Genomic DNA, 19,583 nt, shown 5'->3' on the forward strand with positions numbered 1-19,583 from the left:
AAGACCTGGTGGTGCTGGTTGACAGTGTCTGAACATGAACCAGCTATCCTCAGGCAGCCAGGAAGGCCAATGGCATCTTGGCTTAGATCAGCAATAGTGAGGCCAGTGACTGTTCCTCTGTACTGGGCACTGGTGAGCAAGCCCAGAGAAAGTCAGTGGAGACAGTGAAGGGGCACAAGTCTTATAAGGAGTGGCTGGGAGAGCTGGGTATGTTAGCCTGGAGAAAAGAAGGACTGAGGGTTCCTTGTCTTTCTCTACAGCTATGTGAAAGGGGCTTATAGAGATGCTTCAATCCCTTCTCCCAAGAAAGAAGAAATAGGACAAGAGGAAACAGCCTTAATTTTTGCTAAGGGAGGTTTAGACTGGCTGTTAGAAAAAGTTTCACTGAAAGGTTTGTCAGACATTGGAATGGGCTGCCCATGTAAGTGGTGGAGTCACCATGCCTAGGGTTTTAAAAACATCTGGATGTGGCACTCAGGGACTTAGGTTAGAGCTGGATTTGGCAGTGCTAGTTTACCTGTTCGACTCATTCATCTTTAGGTTTCCTACCTAAACAATTCTGTGATCTATGTCAGGACATGGATTCTCATTCCTATTTTTCTGGGCCTAGGCAGTTTGAAATCTGGTGCCTCTCAAATACTAAGATGGGGTTCATAAATCATGTGGAACAGAGAATCAAAGTGAGTTTTTTGTCTCCCATACTGCTTCTTTAGGATGTTTGAGTTTAGAATTGAATAAAAAATTTCATACAGTGATATCTTAATTAAAAATATTTAATACATATTGTGACAAAATGGCCTTGAAACATATGAACCTGATTAAAATTTCCAAGAAGCTGCAATTTATTTTCTTGCCATTAATAAAAGAGCAATAAATTCTTACAGAAATTCTTTTTAACTTTGAAGACCCTAAGCTCAATCTTTCATTTAACTTAGAGAGATCTTGACATAACCTGTGTCCATAGGAGTTATCCATTGGACAGAAGGAACTGTGCGTACAGCTCTCTTAAGATTGGAGTCTTTGACAGCACTCACCACAAGCACATGGTGATTGGCATTCAGGAACTTCAGGACTGCAAGTACAATCATCATTTCATTATCTGGACTAATTCTGGATTGGGTGCTCTTGGTGTACCAAAGTACAAGTATAAATGCCAAAGAATCTGTTTCAGAAACACCTAGGGCAAAGTGATGTACAGCCTGTGTCTGGCAGGGAGCATCAGTGGCTGGAAGGCAGCACTGCTTGGATTTTTCTACTTTATGCTTTTATATTCTGGATTCATAAAGGACTTCTTTGCCTGTTTATAAAGCGCTAGGCTTTTCTAAATATATGATGATATGCCTGACAGGATCAGGAGGTGTAACATTTAAGACAGATGCCCTTTTCATCCTCTATTCAGTGTGTCTAAGTCAGGTGAAAGCTGCTGGAAGGATGCTTCTAACAGCAAAGTTAGCAGTCTGGATAACTAGGAGATGTCTACAATGTAGTAATTATTAAAAATAGCGATGGGAAAAGCTGAATTTTATTCATAATTGAGTTCTAATGAAATGGAAAGAAGTACTTTGAATCACAGCTGAGAAAATTATAGTATAGGTTATGTTACTGGTTTTTCAAGATGAATCTGTTTTTTAAAACAGTGTGTCTTTAAGCAGTTTTAACCTAAATTGACATGTGCATACAGTTTTGCCCTCTACATAGATAACATATTTTGACATAATGTTAACCTCATAATTTCTGTAGATACCTTTAATGCCTTAAGATCTGACCAGTGTTTAATTTCTGTATTTGTTTTTCTCAAAGCTCACACCTAATGGAACTGTAGAGTTTTTGTTAAAGATTGACCTTTGGTGTTTTTTTTCCCTTTTTGCAGGTATTTGTGGAAACACTCGACAAATGTTTTGAAAATGTCTGTGAGCTGGATTTAATCTTCCATGTAGACAAGGTACTGTGATGACATCCTGTAATATTTTTGTGAATGTTTGGTTCAGCTGATACTTGGTATTAAGCTCTGCCTTACTTTCCAGAGAAGGGTAACAAAGTGGTGAAGGGTCTAGAGAGTAAGTCTTGTGAGGTGTGGCTGAGAGAGCCGGGTGTGTTCAGGCTGGAGAGAGGAGGCTCAGTGGGAGCAGCACTGCCCTCTGCAACCACTTGAAAGGACATTGTAACAAGATGGCGGTTGGTCACTTCTCCCAAGTAAACACAGTCAGTCAAAAGGAAATGGCCTCAAGCTGGATACCAGGAAGAATTTCTTCCTTGAAAGAGTTGTCAGGCATTGAAGCGGACTGCCTGGGGAGTGGTGGAGGCATCATAACCAGAGGTGTTCAAGAAACAACTGGAGGCTTAGTGATGTCACTTAATTTACATGATGGTGTTTGGTCAAAGGTTGGACTTGAGGATCTTGGAGGTGTTTTCCAGCCTTACTGATTCCGTGATTCTGTTATATCTGTGATATCAGTGAAATCTGGATTGTTTCTACTAAAATACTTCTTCTTTTACTTGAAAGCAGTAATGGAACATGCCTTTCTGAGGAACAATAAAATAGTACAGGAGATTTGCATAGTAATACTGTACATAAAATTGTAAAACCTAAGACATCTAAATATTCTTAGAGTAGGAAGTGCTTCAAGAAATAATGTGTTCAATTTTGTTCATGGTTAGGTTTTATATAACTCAGAACTGAAATTGTTAAGTGTTTTCCAGTTAGGATTGGAGGGTGCCTTTCATATGCTATGATCATGTACTTTAAATGCTGTGTGGATGTTTATGTTTAAAATCTCAAATAGTCTTTGTTTTTTTTGCAAGCATTTAGAAATAACCTTGTTTGAATATTCCCAGCTATAAGAAACAAGTGTTTTACTTATTAATCTAGTTTAGATAAACATCACCTTTCATTTAAAAGGACTTTGATGTTTTTTGATGCAATACATAAAATGCTGAGAATTTAATATACAGAATTTATTCCTTCAGTTGCATTTTGTGCCTACTATTGCTCTCTGTGTAGTCATCTTTCCCCATCTATGAACATCTTTCTGCATCAGCAGCAAAAGATGTCAAAGAAAAGTAAGATAGAAAAAGTAGACTGAAAATAATACCAAGACAGGTATCTGAAAGAACTATTTCAGATTGACTCAGTTTATTTCAGAATCAGAAAGTTCTTTTGGAAGAAACGCTTGCACCTTGACCAGAGAGTGAAATGCAGATTACCTAGAGTTAGCGTTTAACCAGTACTTGGGTCGTGAAAAGTCATTAGGTTTTCTAGTAATTTCCATGAGTGGAACATGTTGGATATTTCCAAAAACAACAGATTAAAGTACAGAAGAGTTTATGAGTGGTTTATATATTGGCTTCTGAGCTTAAAGAACGAAAGTACTGCAGTTGTTTTGTGCGAAGGAGCTTGATCTTTAGCCGAAGAATGCTTTGGCTGATACGTACTCCAAGCTGTTGCTCTGTAGCATATTTTATTAAAGAGTATTACTTACATAACTTGAGAGACAAAATATTTCTAATAATATGTAGAGAACTTAAGTGCTTCAAAATGTTGAATTTCTCAATGACTATTTTACTTTAACTGGATGTGAGATTATATTCCTTCTTTAAAATTACATAACAAATGAACATTAGAATTTAACTGTTTCATTTGTTTTACTAAAAATCTAAAAATCTGCCGAGAGTCCCATTAAATTATTAAATTACTAGAATTTTTAAACTCTGAGGAGAATGGGAACTGTAAATACTAATTAGATATTTTAGTAAAAATCCATTTTCACAGCAGAAGTCAGTGAAACCTTGAGTTAAAAAACTTGGAATGTGACATTAAACAGTACAGTGGTTTTTAACTGGAGTGTAAATGAATAAAATAGTTCAATATAAAGACATGAACTTCTGTAGTAATGCAAGGCTGCCACCAGCTGTACAGTAGCATTAGTTGTGCAGCTGTGACTAATTTGGTGTCATCTCCATTCTTCCTTTTTTTTCCCCCCCCTCCAGTTTAAGTTCATCAGTATTATTGTAGGTCTGAGAACAAAACAGGAAGATGCATCTGTGAGAATTTAGACTGCTAAATTGTCTTTAAACTGCTGGTAAGGTAACCTTGTCAAGAAGCATAATGCACTGAGCCTTCACAGTTAATGCATGAACTTCCTCTTGCCAGATATTTGTGGCCTGGCTTGTTAATATATTTCAAGTGTGCAAAAGGGAAAAACAACAATTGCTCCTATTTGATCTTGATAGTCTTAGTTATATTGGGTGCTTATTTGTGTGTGGTGTTTGGAGTGAAACCTTTGAAATATTTGTATTTTGACTGGTCTGGTATTGAGAAAAGTGAGGATTGGCTAAGTTATTTGAATGAGAGCTGTTTTGTCTTTTGTCTTCACTTCTTGATGGAGCTGTGGGAGGTTGCTTTCTTGCAATTCTCTTGTGAGAGCTGCCTAAACCAACATTTTTTTCTTGTAAAAAGATGTGAAATGTAGAATAGTTAAACTATGTAATCTCAACAGCTGTTGCTTCCTTAGTAACATTTTATGTGGTATTTCTGTAAGGAAATATTTATGTTCATCAGGTGTTTATAATCATGCAGGACTCAGCAGTGACTATAGTAACCTGGAGCCAAGACAGATGCTTATTCAAGAATGATACAGTATGAGAAATTCCTTTGGAGAGTGGAATATAGATGGGAATGAGTGTTTCTAATATGCTGTAGCAGATGAGGACTTCGGGTGTCATTGGAGTGTAGTTTGTACAGGAGAGAATTTAACTTTTCCTTTAAAAGATCATCTGTACTACAAGCAGACAAAAAACTTGCTGTAGCTGGAGCAAGACATTTTTACATGTCTTGTGAGGAGGAGGTGCAGGTTTGTTTTAGTCTTGCACTGGTTCCCACACTGAGTCCAAGAGTCTAATGCTTTCTGATGGAAAAGGCATCACTGAAAGCTATTATACAACTAAAATAATAGAATGCATTCAGCTAGGGATGTAAGGGAATACTTTTTGTTTTTTCATGAGTTTTTGGCACCTATTGGAATAGCTCTGGGAGTATCATGATCTCTTGCAAGAGTTTATTATCTAACCAGAACAGTGAACTATCCAGAATCAAATTTCTTGAAGACAAGAAAATGTGTTTGACAAGTTTTCTTGAGAGAAATTTTACTTGATACATTCCTTCCTTGATACATTCTTCTTCATGGTTTTAGAGAGTCCATCAAACATAAATAGGAAACACTCTTGATTTTTGTAAAAACACTTTAAAATTGTTACTGCAAAACAGCAGTTTCAGGTTTTTTAAAAAGCTGGTGTTCTCAGCAGTCAGATCCTTTTTGGAATATAAGATGTGTATTTGTTGTGTCTTCAGTCCTTCACTTAAGTACTATTTTGAATACACTATTGGAGTGTCTTTTGCACTTCATTGCTACTTAATGTGTTTCATTAGGAAAATAATTAGTGATTTTTTTAAATAAGAAAAGATAGAGACAATAATGTGTATTTGTACTTTTAATATATATATTTGCAGTAAATTTGCAATTTGAAAAGAAAAACAGTTACTGTTTATTTTTGTCTTGCTGCTGCTTGCATACAAGCAAATATATATTTAAGAGGAGGGAATCAATGGATTACAATAGTTGCATAATTTATTTAGTCAAAGCAGTGAATTCCTTTCATATGCAGATTACCAATTAAAGTTGATGATATGCTGTTATTAAGAAAACCATGCCCTTTAGAAGAAAAGTGGGGCAACACAGAATAGTCAAGTTTCTTTAATGCCATCTGTACTTTGAACATTTTTAAATACTGTGTGTTAGACTTCACTATTGCATCCTGAAAGTACAAAAATATTCAGAGAAAGGTAAGAAGCATGACCCAAGGTATAGTTAAAGGAAGAAGTTAAATATTCTAGAGAGGCAAAGGAGTAAGAAGTATATAGAAAGAAAGAAAGGTTTTGGAAGAGCCCAAAGGGGCCTGAAGAAGAGCACTTTTCAGCCTTTCTAGATTCATTAATTTAATATTTGTACAGAAATGCACTTAAAATTTATCAGGGAAACAAATTCAATTTTGTTTTTTAGGTATGGCACAAAACCAAGAACTCTGTTGGATTTTGATGTGCTACCTCTGGGTTATTTGAGATTTACTTCTATCCTTGCTCTACGGGGAAACTGGGACAATGTCCAAACTAGTAGTTAGAATTACGCTTTTGAGATACCAGATTGCACATGTTTATTTCTGAAAAGTAGAAAAATGCTCCTTGTCTTCAGATTTAAATAGTAATATGGGATTAAAATATTATACATAGCATGGTAACTCCAGATTTTTACTAGTAAGTGTGCAGAAGAATGCCTTTTAAAAAAGAAAAGAAAACCAAAACAAGTCTTTAATACGCTTTGAATGCAGACTCTGAAGCAGTAGTTCATGAACCATGGCTTTCAAGGGAAGAGATGTCCTCAAGTCAGGGCTTCAGGGAAGAGGGATATTTAAACATACCCATTTCAGTAATGTCCTCAGCTGGTTTATGTGCTCCTGCAGTTTGAATCCTAGCTGTCAGTCTTAGCTGTAGATGCTGAAGACTCCATATTTATTGGGTATCTCACAAATGTCAATTTTACTTCTGAGCCAAATCTTGGGATCTGTGCTGGGTGAGCATCAGAATCTCTTTCTTCTCAGGTGTAGTCCAAAGTAGCGTTTAGACATCTACTTGTGAGCAATTTGTTTAGTCTTGCGGGACCTGTTTCCTAGAGCTGTTACTGCTGTTGATGCTATTTCGAACTTTAAAAATTGGATGGAAAATGGGAACAAAGAAAGAGGAATGTGGAAGTTGCTTAGTATTGATGAGTGGTAGAGCAGATGAGTTTGTAACAGAGCTGTGAACAAAGAAGGTTCTGGAGAGAGAAACATGAAATTATGAGCTTTGTTCCCAACTGGCTTTAGATTAAATGCTAACATTAATTGACTTACAGAATACACGTTTCCCTGTATTGAGGTACCTAGACTATCTTTCAAGATTGTATGGAGGATATTTTGCATTTTTGAATTCTCTTTTGGTCTCTTTTAGGTCCATAATATATTGGCTGAAATGGTCATGGGTGGAATGGTTTTGGAGACCAATATGAATGAAATTGTCACTCAGATTGATGCTCAAAATAAACTGGAGAAATCTGAGGTAAGAGGGATGCAGTGTGTAGTTTCTAAACTGAAAAAGGGGTTGTAGTAAATGCATGCTATATAACACTCTTAGTCCTTCATAGCAAAATAAATAGTGTAAGCTGCCTACTTATAGTGCCAAAAATTTGCAGTGTACCTGAGGGTGTTGTACCTTTCATCATAAGTAATAACTGCTTAGTTGCTGCTGATGAGATTTTGCTTTTTGTATCTAATAGCATTGTGCACCATTGCTATTAAGATACTTCTGTAGTTCTCTAAGTTTCTCTTATAGGAAATCTTTCATTTCCAGCCTACTGGTTATGCTGGACTAGTGACTTCAGCAGTTAGATAAAATCAGATAAAGAAACAAAGTGCGTCTTCAAAGACTACATACTTCTATCTGATAGTATGCTTATAAGCACCTGAAATAAACAGCAGCAGTAATACTGCAATACAAGAAAATAAATTGGACTGAAATGAACTAGATAGAATTTAAAGCCCAGTTTTAGACATTTCAGAGTAAATATGAATTAAGAAATTTTGATAATCTGAGCCTTTGGTCTTCAATGAGTGAGAAAATTATATTCTGTATTTGCCCATAACAGGCTGAGTGAGGGATCACACATGAGTTGCGGGAATCCTTTTTCAATTCAACAATTATTGAATCTGTGTTTAGTAAAGACATTTAGATCAAGAAAGGATCTTAGAGCTACTTTATATTTGATACAGAATATTACTGTCCCTTTAATGTCACCATATGTGCCTTGTAAGCCAAAATGCTGCTAATAAATGTTAGCTAAGTCTGTGCTGGATTCTAAATGATGAGAGTAATTCCTCAGAGTACATCAAAACAGTAGTATCCAAGTTTCTGAACAAGCCTTTGCTTGAATTGGAGACTTTCTAAAGGTGAGGTCAGCTGAGTAGACTGAAATCTTCCAGGTGGCATAAATATGAACTGAACGGCATTTTAGGGGAGGACCTAGAGAACTTCTTTGTTCTAACAGAAGTGCAATGAAGAGAGAAATTAATTTTTCAGGTTTTTTTTTTTTTGTGGTACAGTGTGTACTGTTCTTCTGATTCTGCAGTCTCAAGCTGTGCCACCTCCATTTTTTTAATACATTTAATTGTTTTGCACAACTCCCGAACAATATCCAAGAATAGGACAATACGTGAAAAACAAGAAAAAGCTAGGTATGATATTACACAGTACATAGCAATATGCATCTGAAAGGATTCTGTGCAGACTTTGAAGATGTCCAAAGTGTTAATTTTAATGTTTTTCTCACACTCAGAATGAAGCACTGATCAGAGATGAATATTTGGAGTTATTCTCATAAATTTTTACTATGTTTGAATAACTTCTGTATCCATACATTTTCCTTATTTGATAGAAAAGTAGCTGTGTTTCCAAAAAGTGAACTTCCCGAGCAGCTGTGTTCTACCATGTATTGTGTATGTATTGGCTTAATATGAAAGCATTTAATTATGTAAATTCTGTTACCAAATCAGTTGTGGACTAATCTCTGACTAGTCTTCTGAAACACATCAATTCAGTGCACCCAGCAGCAATACTCCCTGACTTCCATTGTTCATCAGTAAGTCATTCTTTCTATTAAGAGCTTTTAGTATAAAAGTAGATGGTAGATGACTTGAAAAAAACACATAGAACTTCAAGTGTATGCAAAGCAAATAGAAACTTGTTCCTTTACATTCAGGAGTGAATTATAGAAGATAAAGAAGTAGCAGTGATAAATTGAAACACTTGGTGACTGGGATGAAGCAGAACATTTCACAGTCTGCTCACCACAAACACTTTCTTTTTCCTTAGTTCAGTGACTATTTTCAAATTTAACAGTTACTGTAATGCTGAGATACATCACAATACCTGGTAGTTATTTCCTTACATCATTAATAATTTGTTTAATGTATATCCACAGAGATTTCCTGATTGCTATTTCTTTTCCTTTTGTCTTCTTTGATAAAGATTGTAAATCTTTCAGTATGTCTTTCCTGAACACATATTTTCAAGACACAAGCAAATCCATGTAAATCAAAATAAGTAATAACTTAACAAATTTTGAATTCTGGTCACTGAGAAATCAAAACTAGTGGATCTTCTTAGTTTTCTTTAATTAAAAAAATATAGAAATTGTTATTGATGTAGTCCCTAGTTTATAGGAGTGCCACCTGTGCCCACAACACTGTTGCTTTAGTCCCTTTGGCTTTTAGACCACCATCATACTTCTTGCATTTACAAAGCAACTATCTTAAGGTTAAATTGCCTGTTCTTTTATAGCTGAAACAATGAAACAAATAAAGCTGTAACTAGGTTATATTTTCAGAAATACTTCAGTTTGTTTTGTGCCCATCTGGCTTTCAGTAATACACAAAATGTAGCTATTTAGTATCAGGTATTTGTGTAGTTTTGCACTAGGTTTCTAAACAGGCTTTCTGTTAGAATTTAGTGAAAAAGACTGAATGTATTTATTAAATTCACATATATTTGAGCAAAGTTATCAGCTCAAGGAATTTGTTCATATTTTCAACAGAGATTAATTAACCAGTATAAGGGAGTCCCTAGCTTTGATTTGTGATTCAGCTAATATTGTTCGGATGGGCTACAAAGAAAACTATTTGTACCCTTAGCAATGTTGTCTTATATGCCTTATTTCCCTGCCTTTCAGTTTAGTGTTATTCTGTGAATGGGTTTCTGGTCAATCCTATAAAACCAAAGAATTATGGTGATAAAGGGAGGGAATTATTTGGGAGAGGGGTCATGGGGATTTTATTCAAAGCTTCTGGAAGTATTATAGGTAAATCTGGGCTACCTCTTCTCTATTTGGAGTGTTCAACTGCGTGTGATTTAGACTTTTAAGTTGGGCCTCATTTTTTTCTGAACCTCCTGATCTTTTCTGGCTCTTTCCATTCTTCTCTCTTACAGACCTTTATCTTTCAGTCTCCCAGACAGGACAGGTAGACAAAGGTATTGCTGACTTTTAGAAAAAAATGTACTTTTAACAAAAAGGGAAAGCAAAATGATGTCAAAGGCAATAAATTATGTAGGCCAGACTCAAAAATTATGTGTAAAAATACCCATACTAGTCCTTGTAGCCTACTTTTTGTGCTAGTTTCTTGTAGTTCCCTCATCTTTTTATTGGCTATAGTGTATTTTACTAGCTTTTCATTGACATCATATTTTTTATTTTATTTCTCTTCCTGCATTTTAGAATTTAACTTTTCTTTGTATCATTGTTAAGAAACAAAGGAATATGAACTTGCATGAATATTAGCCAAAAACCCCTGCAAAATTATTGTCAAAAAAAAATGAACACATAGATAACAAGATATGATGACATTATACAAATAACTTCTTTGTTGGAAGAATTTTGTCCCTGATAATCTAAAATATGTAATATGAACTCTTTTGCTTCACCATTTAGTATTTCCAGATAAAAGTGATTTTACCTGCTTGCAAGGAGAAGCTTCAAAATAAACTTAATGAAACATTAAAAATCCCACCACCAAAACCAACTGAAATAGTTCTGTATAGAGAGAATGAAATTATCAATGCAATTTGTAAAGATGGTGTAGAAATTCTGAAGTTGATCATCCAGCCTTAAGTATGCTGAACATAGAATGAGAAGGGCTGTCAGCATGTACTCAACTTCAGATGTACATTTGCTGTCATTATAATCTGAATGTTTGGATTTTGCTCTAAGATATCCTGGTAACTGCAGTCGCTGAACATGAATGTTAACAAAGAACAGAAAAAGGAGAAGGAAATTGTATGTTTGAAATTCGGTTTATGGTTAATGTCACCTGGCATTTGTTGTTTGAAACATTTAGTTTAGCTCAACAGTTTGAATGTCAGTCAGTGTTAATGGCAATTCTTCAAAATTAATTTCCACTTGTTTTAAGTCTCTGTGTACTCAAATTGCAGGAATTTTAAACAGGTGGAATCTTAAGCAGTTGAAATTTATTTAATTTACGAGTAGCTTTGCTCTTTACATTTCATGTGATCTTCCTAGGATATAGTGTACTGCAATACCGTTAAGATTTAACAACTATAACTCCGCAATTGGATTTAGTAACACTGAGTTGTAAAAGCATTAGGTAGAAATAGTTTTTGGTAACATGCAGCATTTTAACCTAAATTTGAAGTATGCTATAGCACATGAAGAGCATCAAGGACGTGGCCTTCCTCTGCCTAGTATGTTAACTAACACTTGTAACATATAGTCTCTGTTTCATTGGTTACACTAGGGAGCTTGAGCTCAGATTTTTGGTTTGGTTTGGTTTTTTTTCTTTTTGTCCGAAGCTACTTTTCTTTTTCTGTGTTCTGCTCACACATATTGTTTTTATTTTTGGGTCTGGCAATGAAAAACAAAGAACGAAATAATTAATCATTCCCATCCATTACTCCTTTTGTGATTCAAGTGCTTAAAATTTCTAAGAGTATGTCTTAAGTCTTCTTATCTGTTTGGCCTCATTTTGATATACTTGCAGACTTCATTTTGGTTTTTCTCTAATTATGTTCATTTATTTAACCTCATGAGCAGGGGACATGATCATTCCTTTATATTATGTATTGCATCCTTTCATGATTTCATATCCCTGCTGCTTTGAAGTCATACTTGTTCTGAAAAAAAGCATTGCTGTGAAACACCAGCAGCAGAGAGGTCCTACTACCTCTGAAGTATCTGGAAAAGGGTGGCTTATTTTGCAGTGTTAGCCTTCATTATTTTGTTTTCCAGTAGGCTGTGTTTTTTCTATATATTTATTTTAATGCTAGCTAGCTCTGTGTAGAGTTATTTGGGATGACAGTTGGAACATTTTTATTTGTATATGCATATTAACAGTGTGTGTGATGTCCAATACTTTTCCCAAATGATCTGCATTTCTTTTTAAAGAGTAAAACAAGGTTGCTGGGTTCACTTTGAAATGAAGTTACCAGTTGGGGATTCTAAGAAAGGGTGATGATAAGAACAAAGAAAATCGATTTCTATAGTGATTAATTATGACCGAAGTAAATTAATGACAGCTTATGTTTCTCACATGATAGATTAGGACCAGTAGAGTAAAAATCCTGTTATTAAATGTGTCCATTTCAATCTATGAAATAGTGTCTTTTTTGCATATATAGTATTGCTCTTTAAAAGTATATGAACATGTTTAGAAGCATTTATTGCAATAATGGAACCTAAAATTTTAATATGCAGCATTTCAACATTAAAGCACATCCTTCAGTAATAAATGAAATTTGAGAGTACAAAGGAGCTGCAGCAAAAATGTGTTGTATTGGCTTATTGTTATACCAACTGTATGCAATTCATATTGTCTTTCTGAAATTGCATTAATTATGTCTTAAGAAGTTTCAGTTTCACTTTGCTTCAGTCATTTGCTTGCTGTGATAGACAATTCATCATTCACTGCATGTTTAAGGCTTGCTACATGTTTTGTTTTTTCAAGTGGAACAGTTTTTTCTTTGCACATCACCAATTTACCTGCTGAATTATATGATAAATAAGGCAGGTGTAACTTGTTGAGTGTTACAGTGAAAGCAGTATTAATCTGGTGCCTCTAGAAAATGTCTCGAAAGCACATGGGGCTGGAATTATTTACTTGCTGTACTTTTGTGTTTGTAAATACAGTTCACTTCCAGGAAAAGAAATGGGAGGACTGCATACTAGGTCACTGCCTAACATGCTAAAAAGGAGTGCTAAGGAGTTCAAATATAATAGCATTTGAATTGTATTAGTTATCCAGCTTTGGAGTTAATGTGCTTTTCAGTCACTTTATCCATTAGACAATTTTTTGTGAATTGTTTGCTCTCTCTTAGAAATGCTGTGTAACTGTATTGTGCTTGGTAGGGTGGACATTAATTGTGCTAAATAGCATCCTGCTATGCGTTTTATGTATCCACTGTTCTACAAACCCACTTAATACAGAGGATTACAGGAGAAGAGAATGTAGTAATTTGAAAGTCTCTACTCCAGCATCTGATAGTGAAAGATAATCTGTCTGTAAAAAAAATAGGTAATCTGACAATCACAGCAGTTTTGTCAGGGATCTTCACTGATTTTGATCCAGAATGGGCCTCATGAAACATGACTCCAAGCTGGGAGCTGTGACTGTGCGTAGGGGGGTGGAAGGGCAGTGGTCATGTCAATTGTGGTATTTTTAATAATTCTCAATTATGTCTCCGTTGTATCCTATGCCATTGGGGCGGGAGGCAGGGACTGTAGGTCTGTATAAAGAGGATAGTAGCAGGTAGGTAAAAATAATGACCAGTTATACTAAAAATGTTATTTTTCCATTAAGAATAAATAACTTCCCTTAAATTAATGTAAAGAATCTCCATCCAAGTCACCCAGAAGACACCTCTCCTTTGAATTGCCAAGCATGTGCTGCCATGTCATTACTTACTATATTTTTCTGACTTCCCTTTGTTTCAGTTGTAAATTATATAATTCATTGCTTTTAATTAGTATTTTCATCTCTATGGAAAACAGTTTACATTGCCCCATTTTGCTTAATAAATTTTTATTCCATTACTGCAAATAGAATTTAAAGGATTAAAAGCATTTTTTGTTTTATCCAATATGACTTTGCTGGTAGTTACCTCTTGATTTAAAATTAGTATTTCCAAGTTCTTAGATGTAAAAGGACAGTGTTGGGCATCTTCATGCCATGTGTGCTGTTTTTTTAATAAATAGAAGCAAATTGCAATTTCTAATACTGCTCCTTTAATTTATTGCAGATTCAAGGATGCAGATTTTGGATACTTGCATTTCTTAATATTGCTAGTGTTAGGTCCAGGTTTTCCCCTTTAAGAAAATACTGCTATTGAAAAAGCCTCTGAACTGAATGACCTGATAGACTTGGTGATGTTAAAGGAAATGAAGGAAAAAGAGGGTTTAAAAATACTTTTTTGCACCTTTTGAGTTTTAGTTAGTCTCTGCTTCTGAGAACTGATGATTTGTGTTATGTCAGGACGAAAGTGAGAGCAAGTCTGGTTACATTAGAGATTCAGTTTTCTGAGCTTTCTTCTCTGCCCCCACATTCTTTTCCCAACTTTGGCATGTCTCACAGAGGAGGGTTTGACAGGGAAGATACTGTTAATAGATGACTCAGAGTTTTTTGGTCTCTGTTTCTTCTTCTGGGAATCATCCCATGACTAAAATATAGAGATTTGAGATGTTTTAGCCTTTCCACATAGATGGTTAGTTCAAAATCAGAAACTTTAATCAGTTTATTTTGGCTTGCCTTATTTTTTTGAAGAGAGAAAGAAGACCAGTAGGTAGGATTTTAAGTGAAAAATCTTACATTAACTTCATGTTTATTTCTTGTAATAGATAAGTAAAAGGGAGAAAATATTTTTTTTTCATATCCTTCCAGAAGGAGAGTTGTTATCTCTAGATACAGCTCTATGGTTGTGTGTGGGGTGTCTCTCTCCTTTTGTGCAGTAGACCAGATGGACACTGTGGAAGTCAGATAAACTCCTCAGTAATTTTACCCTACACTTGTAATGGATCTCAGTGAAAACCAAGGTTATACTTGGAGTTGTATATACATACCAACACTTTTTAATAATCAAATATGACACAAACTTCTCAAAGTTTTTCTTCCTTCGTTTGCTGTATTTCTTGTTCAGAAATACTTTATGTGCAAATAGGCTGGTTTCTTCAGTCTTTGACAAACCTAAAGACCTTCCATTTCTACAGGTTTAGTCTTTTTAAAAAACCAGTTCCTAGCATCTTGCTTTGTTTCTCATAGATTGGTCCTTTTTACTGGACCTGCAAGACGCCACACTCAAACTAATAGTTCTGAAACTCACATGGTGATTTTTGTTGGTTTTGAATATTTTTGATCTTACTTTTAAAACATCAAAATAAAAGTTAATTATTTTTACATACTCAGAGGATTTGGAATATGGTGTCTTTTTTTCCTAATAAGGGCTCTTCTTTTGAAAATCTTCTGTTCCTTTTTTTTTCCTTGCAAAAATAAAAATTATTTTTACTCTTGTGGCAAGCCTGAAGTAAAACCACAGTTCAAATTCTAAATCTAATTCTAGAGAATCTGAACTTTTAGGAGGAACATTTCTGTACTTAAAATGAATAGCATGTTTTTTTCACAACATCAGATATAGTAGTAACACTTACTAGTCTTGTTTTAATAGTTCTTAAAATAACAATGTTTTGAATAGGTGTTTTCAGAGGCAATATGGAAGGATGAATTTTGGTATGTCTTCAGGCCTGTGAGCTGTAAATTGTTAGCATTCCATAATAAACCTCAGTGTATGTGTAAACCTAGCTGCTACTTTATCTAAAAGCACAACTAAACACAAGTCAGTAATTCTCTATTGTAAAACTTGAATGTTTATACAGAAAGGCTCTAGTTTTGTGTGCAAAGAGACTGCAGTAGAGGGCTTTAATAAAAAATAGGTCCTATTTAATTTTATAGTTTAATTTGGCATAATTGTGTTGTTGTGTCATGCTCAAGGGGATGCAGATATGTTAGTGTATAATTAGTAACTGTGGGACAACAGATAATTCTAGTTTGTCCATAGAAATTATCTGTCTGCATGCTCTTTGTCACCCACAAAAGCAGGGTGTTTATCCTTTTCATCTTAGTCTAAGCCACCTTGAAATACATGTGTGTGTATATATATATATATATATATATATATTTGTATGTGTATATAGATACACACGTGTGTGTGTGTGTGTGTGTGTGTGTGTGTGTGTGTGTGTGTTTGTCCATTGATTTGACTGACATTCAGCGCCTTGTTACTTTGAGGCTACTTCTTCTGAGTCTGTAACCAATGTTAGTCAAGTGTGAACCATGTGAACTTCTGGAATAGGTAAGAGACAAAGGCAGCACATTGGACACTCAACACCTCAAGACTGTCTGTTCTATAATGTGCACATTACATGTGCTTGGATAAGCCTCCTGTTCCTTCCTCTCATACTTTTCCATCCATTTGACATTACATGTTTTACCATATAAAAAGGAGTATGTGAACTGTTTTCTCTTTCTGGTTTAATATTTCCAAGTAACCCATTTCATTCCAAACACAATTGCCATGTGGTTTTTCTAATTGTGTAACCATGGAAATACTTGAAAAATTAGTTGTGTATATTGCTGGTGAATCTTCTTGTGACCAACTTTGCCTGACTTGCATTTTTCCTCACTTTATATACAGGCTGGTTTAGCAGGAGCTCCAGCCCGGGCTGTTTCAGCTGTAAAGAATATGAATCTGCCAGAGATCCCAAGAAATATTAATATTGGTGACATCAGTATAAAAGTACCAAACCTGCCCACTTTTAAATAACATGGCTACTCCAGGTAATACCAAGGAAGAAATGTAATAGAGATTTACTGCATAATTGTTTACTAAATAAACATGTCTAACTTTTACTGTTCAGATAAAACTCAAGGTACTGCATAGACATAACCTGAAAAATCAGTGTGTGGAGTTGAATGTTGCTTTTGTCTTGTTTGTGAAATTAAAGGAAAGGGGTAGTTCCCACGTGATTTCTAAATTACATTCCTATGCCCTTGCAAGGCATATCACTGTGTCTCAGCTGCTGCAGTATTTTGGGGAAGAATTGAAGATATTCTTTACTTTGTATAAACTATAATGCTGAGGTTTTTTGTATATTCACCAAAGTCTATAATTAGTGCGTTCTTTAACTACTTCTGTTTGTCATGATTATTTAATACTTAAGTGCAGATGTTGCATGAAAACATTTAACTCATGTTTTGTTTAAATAAAATCATAACAAACTGGACTTCGAAACACCTGTTTTTTGAAGTCTACTGTTTGCAATAAACCATGTTATTTCCTAATCATGGAGCCAATTGACTATATATAAGTACTGTTGTAGCAGACATTGATGTTGTAGTTTAATCTCTGAAGGGCTTACACAGGGGTATTGTGCTGAACATGTTGGCTCTTTACATTTCTCACAAAAGCTGTTCATTATTATACTAAAGGAAAAAACTGCCTTTACCGAAGATTTAATGACTTTTGTTTACATATACATGTTGATACTTACACAATCTGATAGACTTTTGCTGATGGTCTGACTTTGTTTTGGGGAAAAATGGGCCCTGTGATTGCTCTGTGTTGTGAGAAGCACAAAATGGGCTGAGGAGATTATATTTGGGCAGTTCAAACCTGTACATGACAGTCTATCAAATAATGTGATAAAGAAAGGCGCTGGAAAGATAAATGGGGATACTTTAATAGGGCCTCTGTGCCTGGTGATATTTGTGATTCTCTACATTCAATTGGATTTGAGAGACACATAGAATTGTCAAGACCTCAGAGAAATCTAAGTGCTATCACCTCTGCGTAAGTTGCTCAGCTCTTAAACTCTTCTGTGATTTAAAAAACATAAAAGGGGGATAGTGATTGTTTTTTATGATCATGCTCTTAAGCTCTGTGTGATGTACAAGTATGTTTAAATAAATAATAAAAACATCATTGGGATATTTAAGAATTCCTGCAAAGCCTTTTTTTTCTCAAAAAAAATACTTAGTCAATACTGTATATGAAAATGCAATAACATCAAGAACAACAGATTTCAGGACGAGTCTGAGAGGTACTGCACTACTTCAGGGATTTGGATTTGATGTAAACTGAGTGTTCTTTTCCTTTAGTTGAATGTTAAGACATAGTCTAGAGGATAAGCTTTGAAGCACATCACGTTTTCTGTTTGATCAACAGTAACTAACGTATTTTGGGAGCATTTGAGAGAGAAAAGGAGAAAAAGAAATTACTTTTGAGGTAGAAAATCTGATACAATCCAAGGAATTTTAATGTATTTCTTAAGGGGAGAATAACAACTTCATGTATATTCTTTGTATTACATTTAATAAACATTAAACATTTAAAAAATGCTTTTGAAAACAGAGTTGCTCTCTCCAGACCTCTCAAAAATAATATTTATTCTTCCAAATCAACTTTATAGTTTGAGGCTTCAAAAAATTTCAGGTGGCATTTAAGTAATTAACTGGCTCTTTATCATTTGGACCAAAGAAATTGAGAGAGTAAAACATGCAGCCATTTTTGTTTTCTCCCTGTGAGGTATTCCTTAGTGTTCCCAAATTGGACATCTTAGCTAGTACAAAACTGAAACTTATCATTTCACCTGCCTACTTTTGTTTATCTTCTTAATGCTTGGCACATGTGACATTCAAAGTAAAGATGATAAAAGCTTTCCTCATTGTTGCCTCTGTGATGATATGGTTAGTTGTCCTGCTAAAGAAGGAATAGGACGTTTTGAAACATTTGGTACTCTGACCTGCAGAATGTTCTTTTAGTTATTTGTTAAAGCAACTCAAAGTTTCAGAAATTCTTCCGTGTCCTCTATTTTTGTCTCACTTTCTTCTCTCTAGATCTTATTCAGATTTGTAAGCTTATGTAGTTAAAACATTTTTCATTCCTTGCAGATAAATATTTTCTGTATTTATTTGGATGAAATATCCAAAAGAAAGTGTATCCGAGATGCATCTTGACATGAAACATACATGGGATTACCTTCTCACCTGCCAATAGCCAGCCTGTCTTTCGTTTTAGTGAGCTAGGTCTTCACTTTTAACAATTATATGGCTATTTAAAACTCTTTTGTTTTAGTTTAGTGGGTTTTAGTAATGTTGTCTGTGCTGCTTTTCTCTGACCTGACGTGTCTTCTTCCAAAAGGCTTTTTCTCTGGACAGCTCTCCTATAGATACCAGGCTTTTCATGAAGCTTCTTTGCAGCTAGCCAGCAAATATTTAATATGAGGCTGTAGCTCAGAGCTGGTGCTCCCTTACTCAGAAAATCTTCAGATGGGAAGAAATGCTTTATCAGATTTTTCACACTCCTTTCAAAGAGAAATTCTTATCCATGGGAAGGCCTCAATGGTAGGTAGCACTTTCCCCTTAAGTAAACACAGATGCTGTGACCATGTCAGCTTCCTCAGGGTAGCTGAACCTGTCTGCATGCCACTCCTTTGCCAGAGGAGTATCTTTACTTTGCCTGGGGAGGTACTGTACTGCTGGGAAGGGGGATACTTGCTTAATAGAAATTATGGAGATGGTATCCTTTTCCTTTACTGTCTAAGGCTTGCCTTCTATTATATTCATGGGCTTGCCACAATATTTATCTGCTTTTGTTCTTCACCTTCATGAGAATGATGTGCCTTTTGAATTCTTTCTCTTATTTCACCAGTTTGCTCTCAGCCGCTGCTTATGATTTAAAATGGAAACAAAATGTGGGTTTTAGATTATTAAGCTCTTGATTATGAATTTAAATGTTTTTAATGCTTTTATAACAGAAAAAACCTCACCCTTAGCAGATACAGGTGAGAAGATACAGGTGTTCGTGTGTGGATATTTGTATGTTTATACATGTATAAATATATAAATATTATATATATATGTGTGTTTGTGTAGATATATAAATA

General features: G+C 35.0%; 1 protein-coding gene across 1 annotated transcript in view; it reads left to right on the forward strand.

Moving 5' to 3' along the window:
- Positions 1-17,954, forward strand: part of AP3S1 (adaptor related protein complex 3 subunit sigma 1) — a 29,227-nt gene extending 11,273 nt beyond the window's left edge. Inside the window, exons 4-6 of the mRNA XM_058827652.1 lie at positions 1,871-1,942; positions 7,040-7,147; positions 16,334-17,954. Coding sequence (XP_058683635.1) covers positions 1,871-1,942; positions 7,040-7,147; positions 16,334-16,462 — 309 coding nt within the window. The 3' untranslated portion in view covers positions 16,463-17,954. The remainder of the gene's footprint in view (positions 1-1,870; positions 1,943-7,039; positions 7,148-16,333) is intronic.
- The last annotated feature ends 1,629 nt before the right edge of the window (positions 17,955-19,583 follow it).

The sequence above is a fragment of the Poecile atricapillus genome, chromosome Z (genome assembly GCF_030490865.1).
Source record: "Poecile atricapillus isolate bPoeAtr1 chromosome Z, bPoeAtr1.hap1, whole genome shotgun sequence".
NCBI classification, from domain to species: Eukaryota; Metazoa; Chordata; class Aves; order Passeriformes; family Paridae; genus Poecile; species Poecile atricapillus.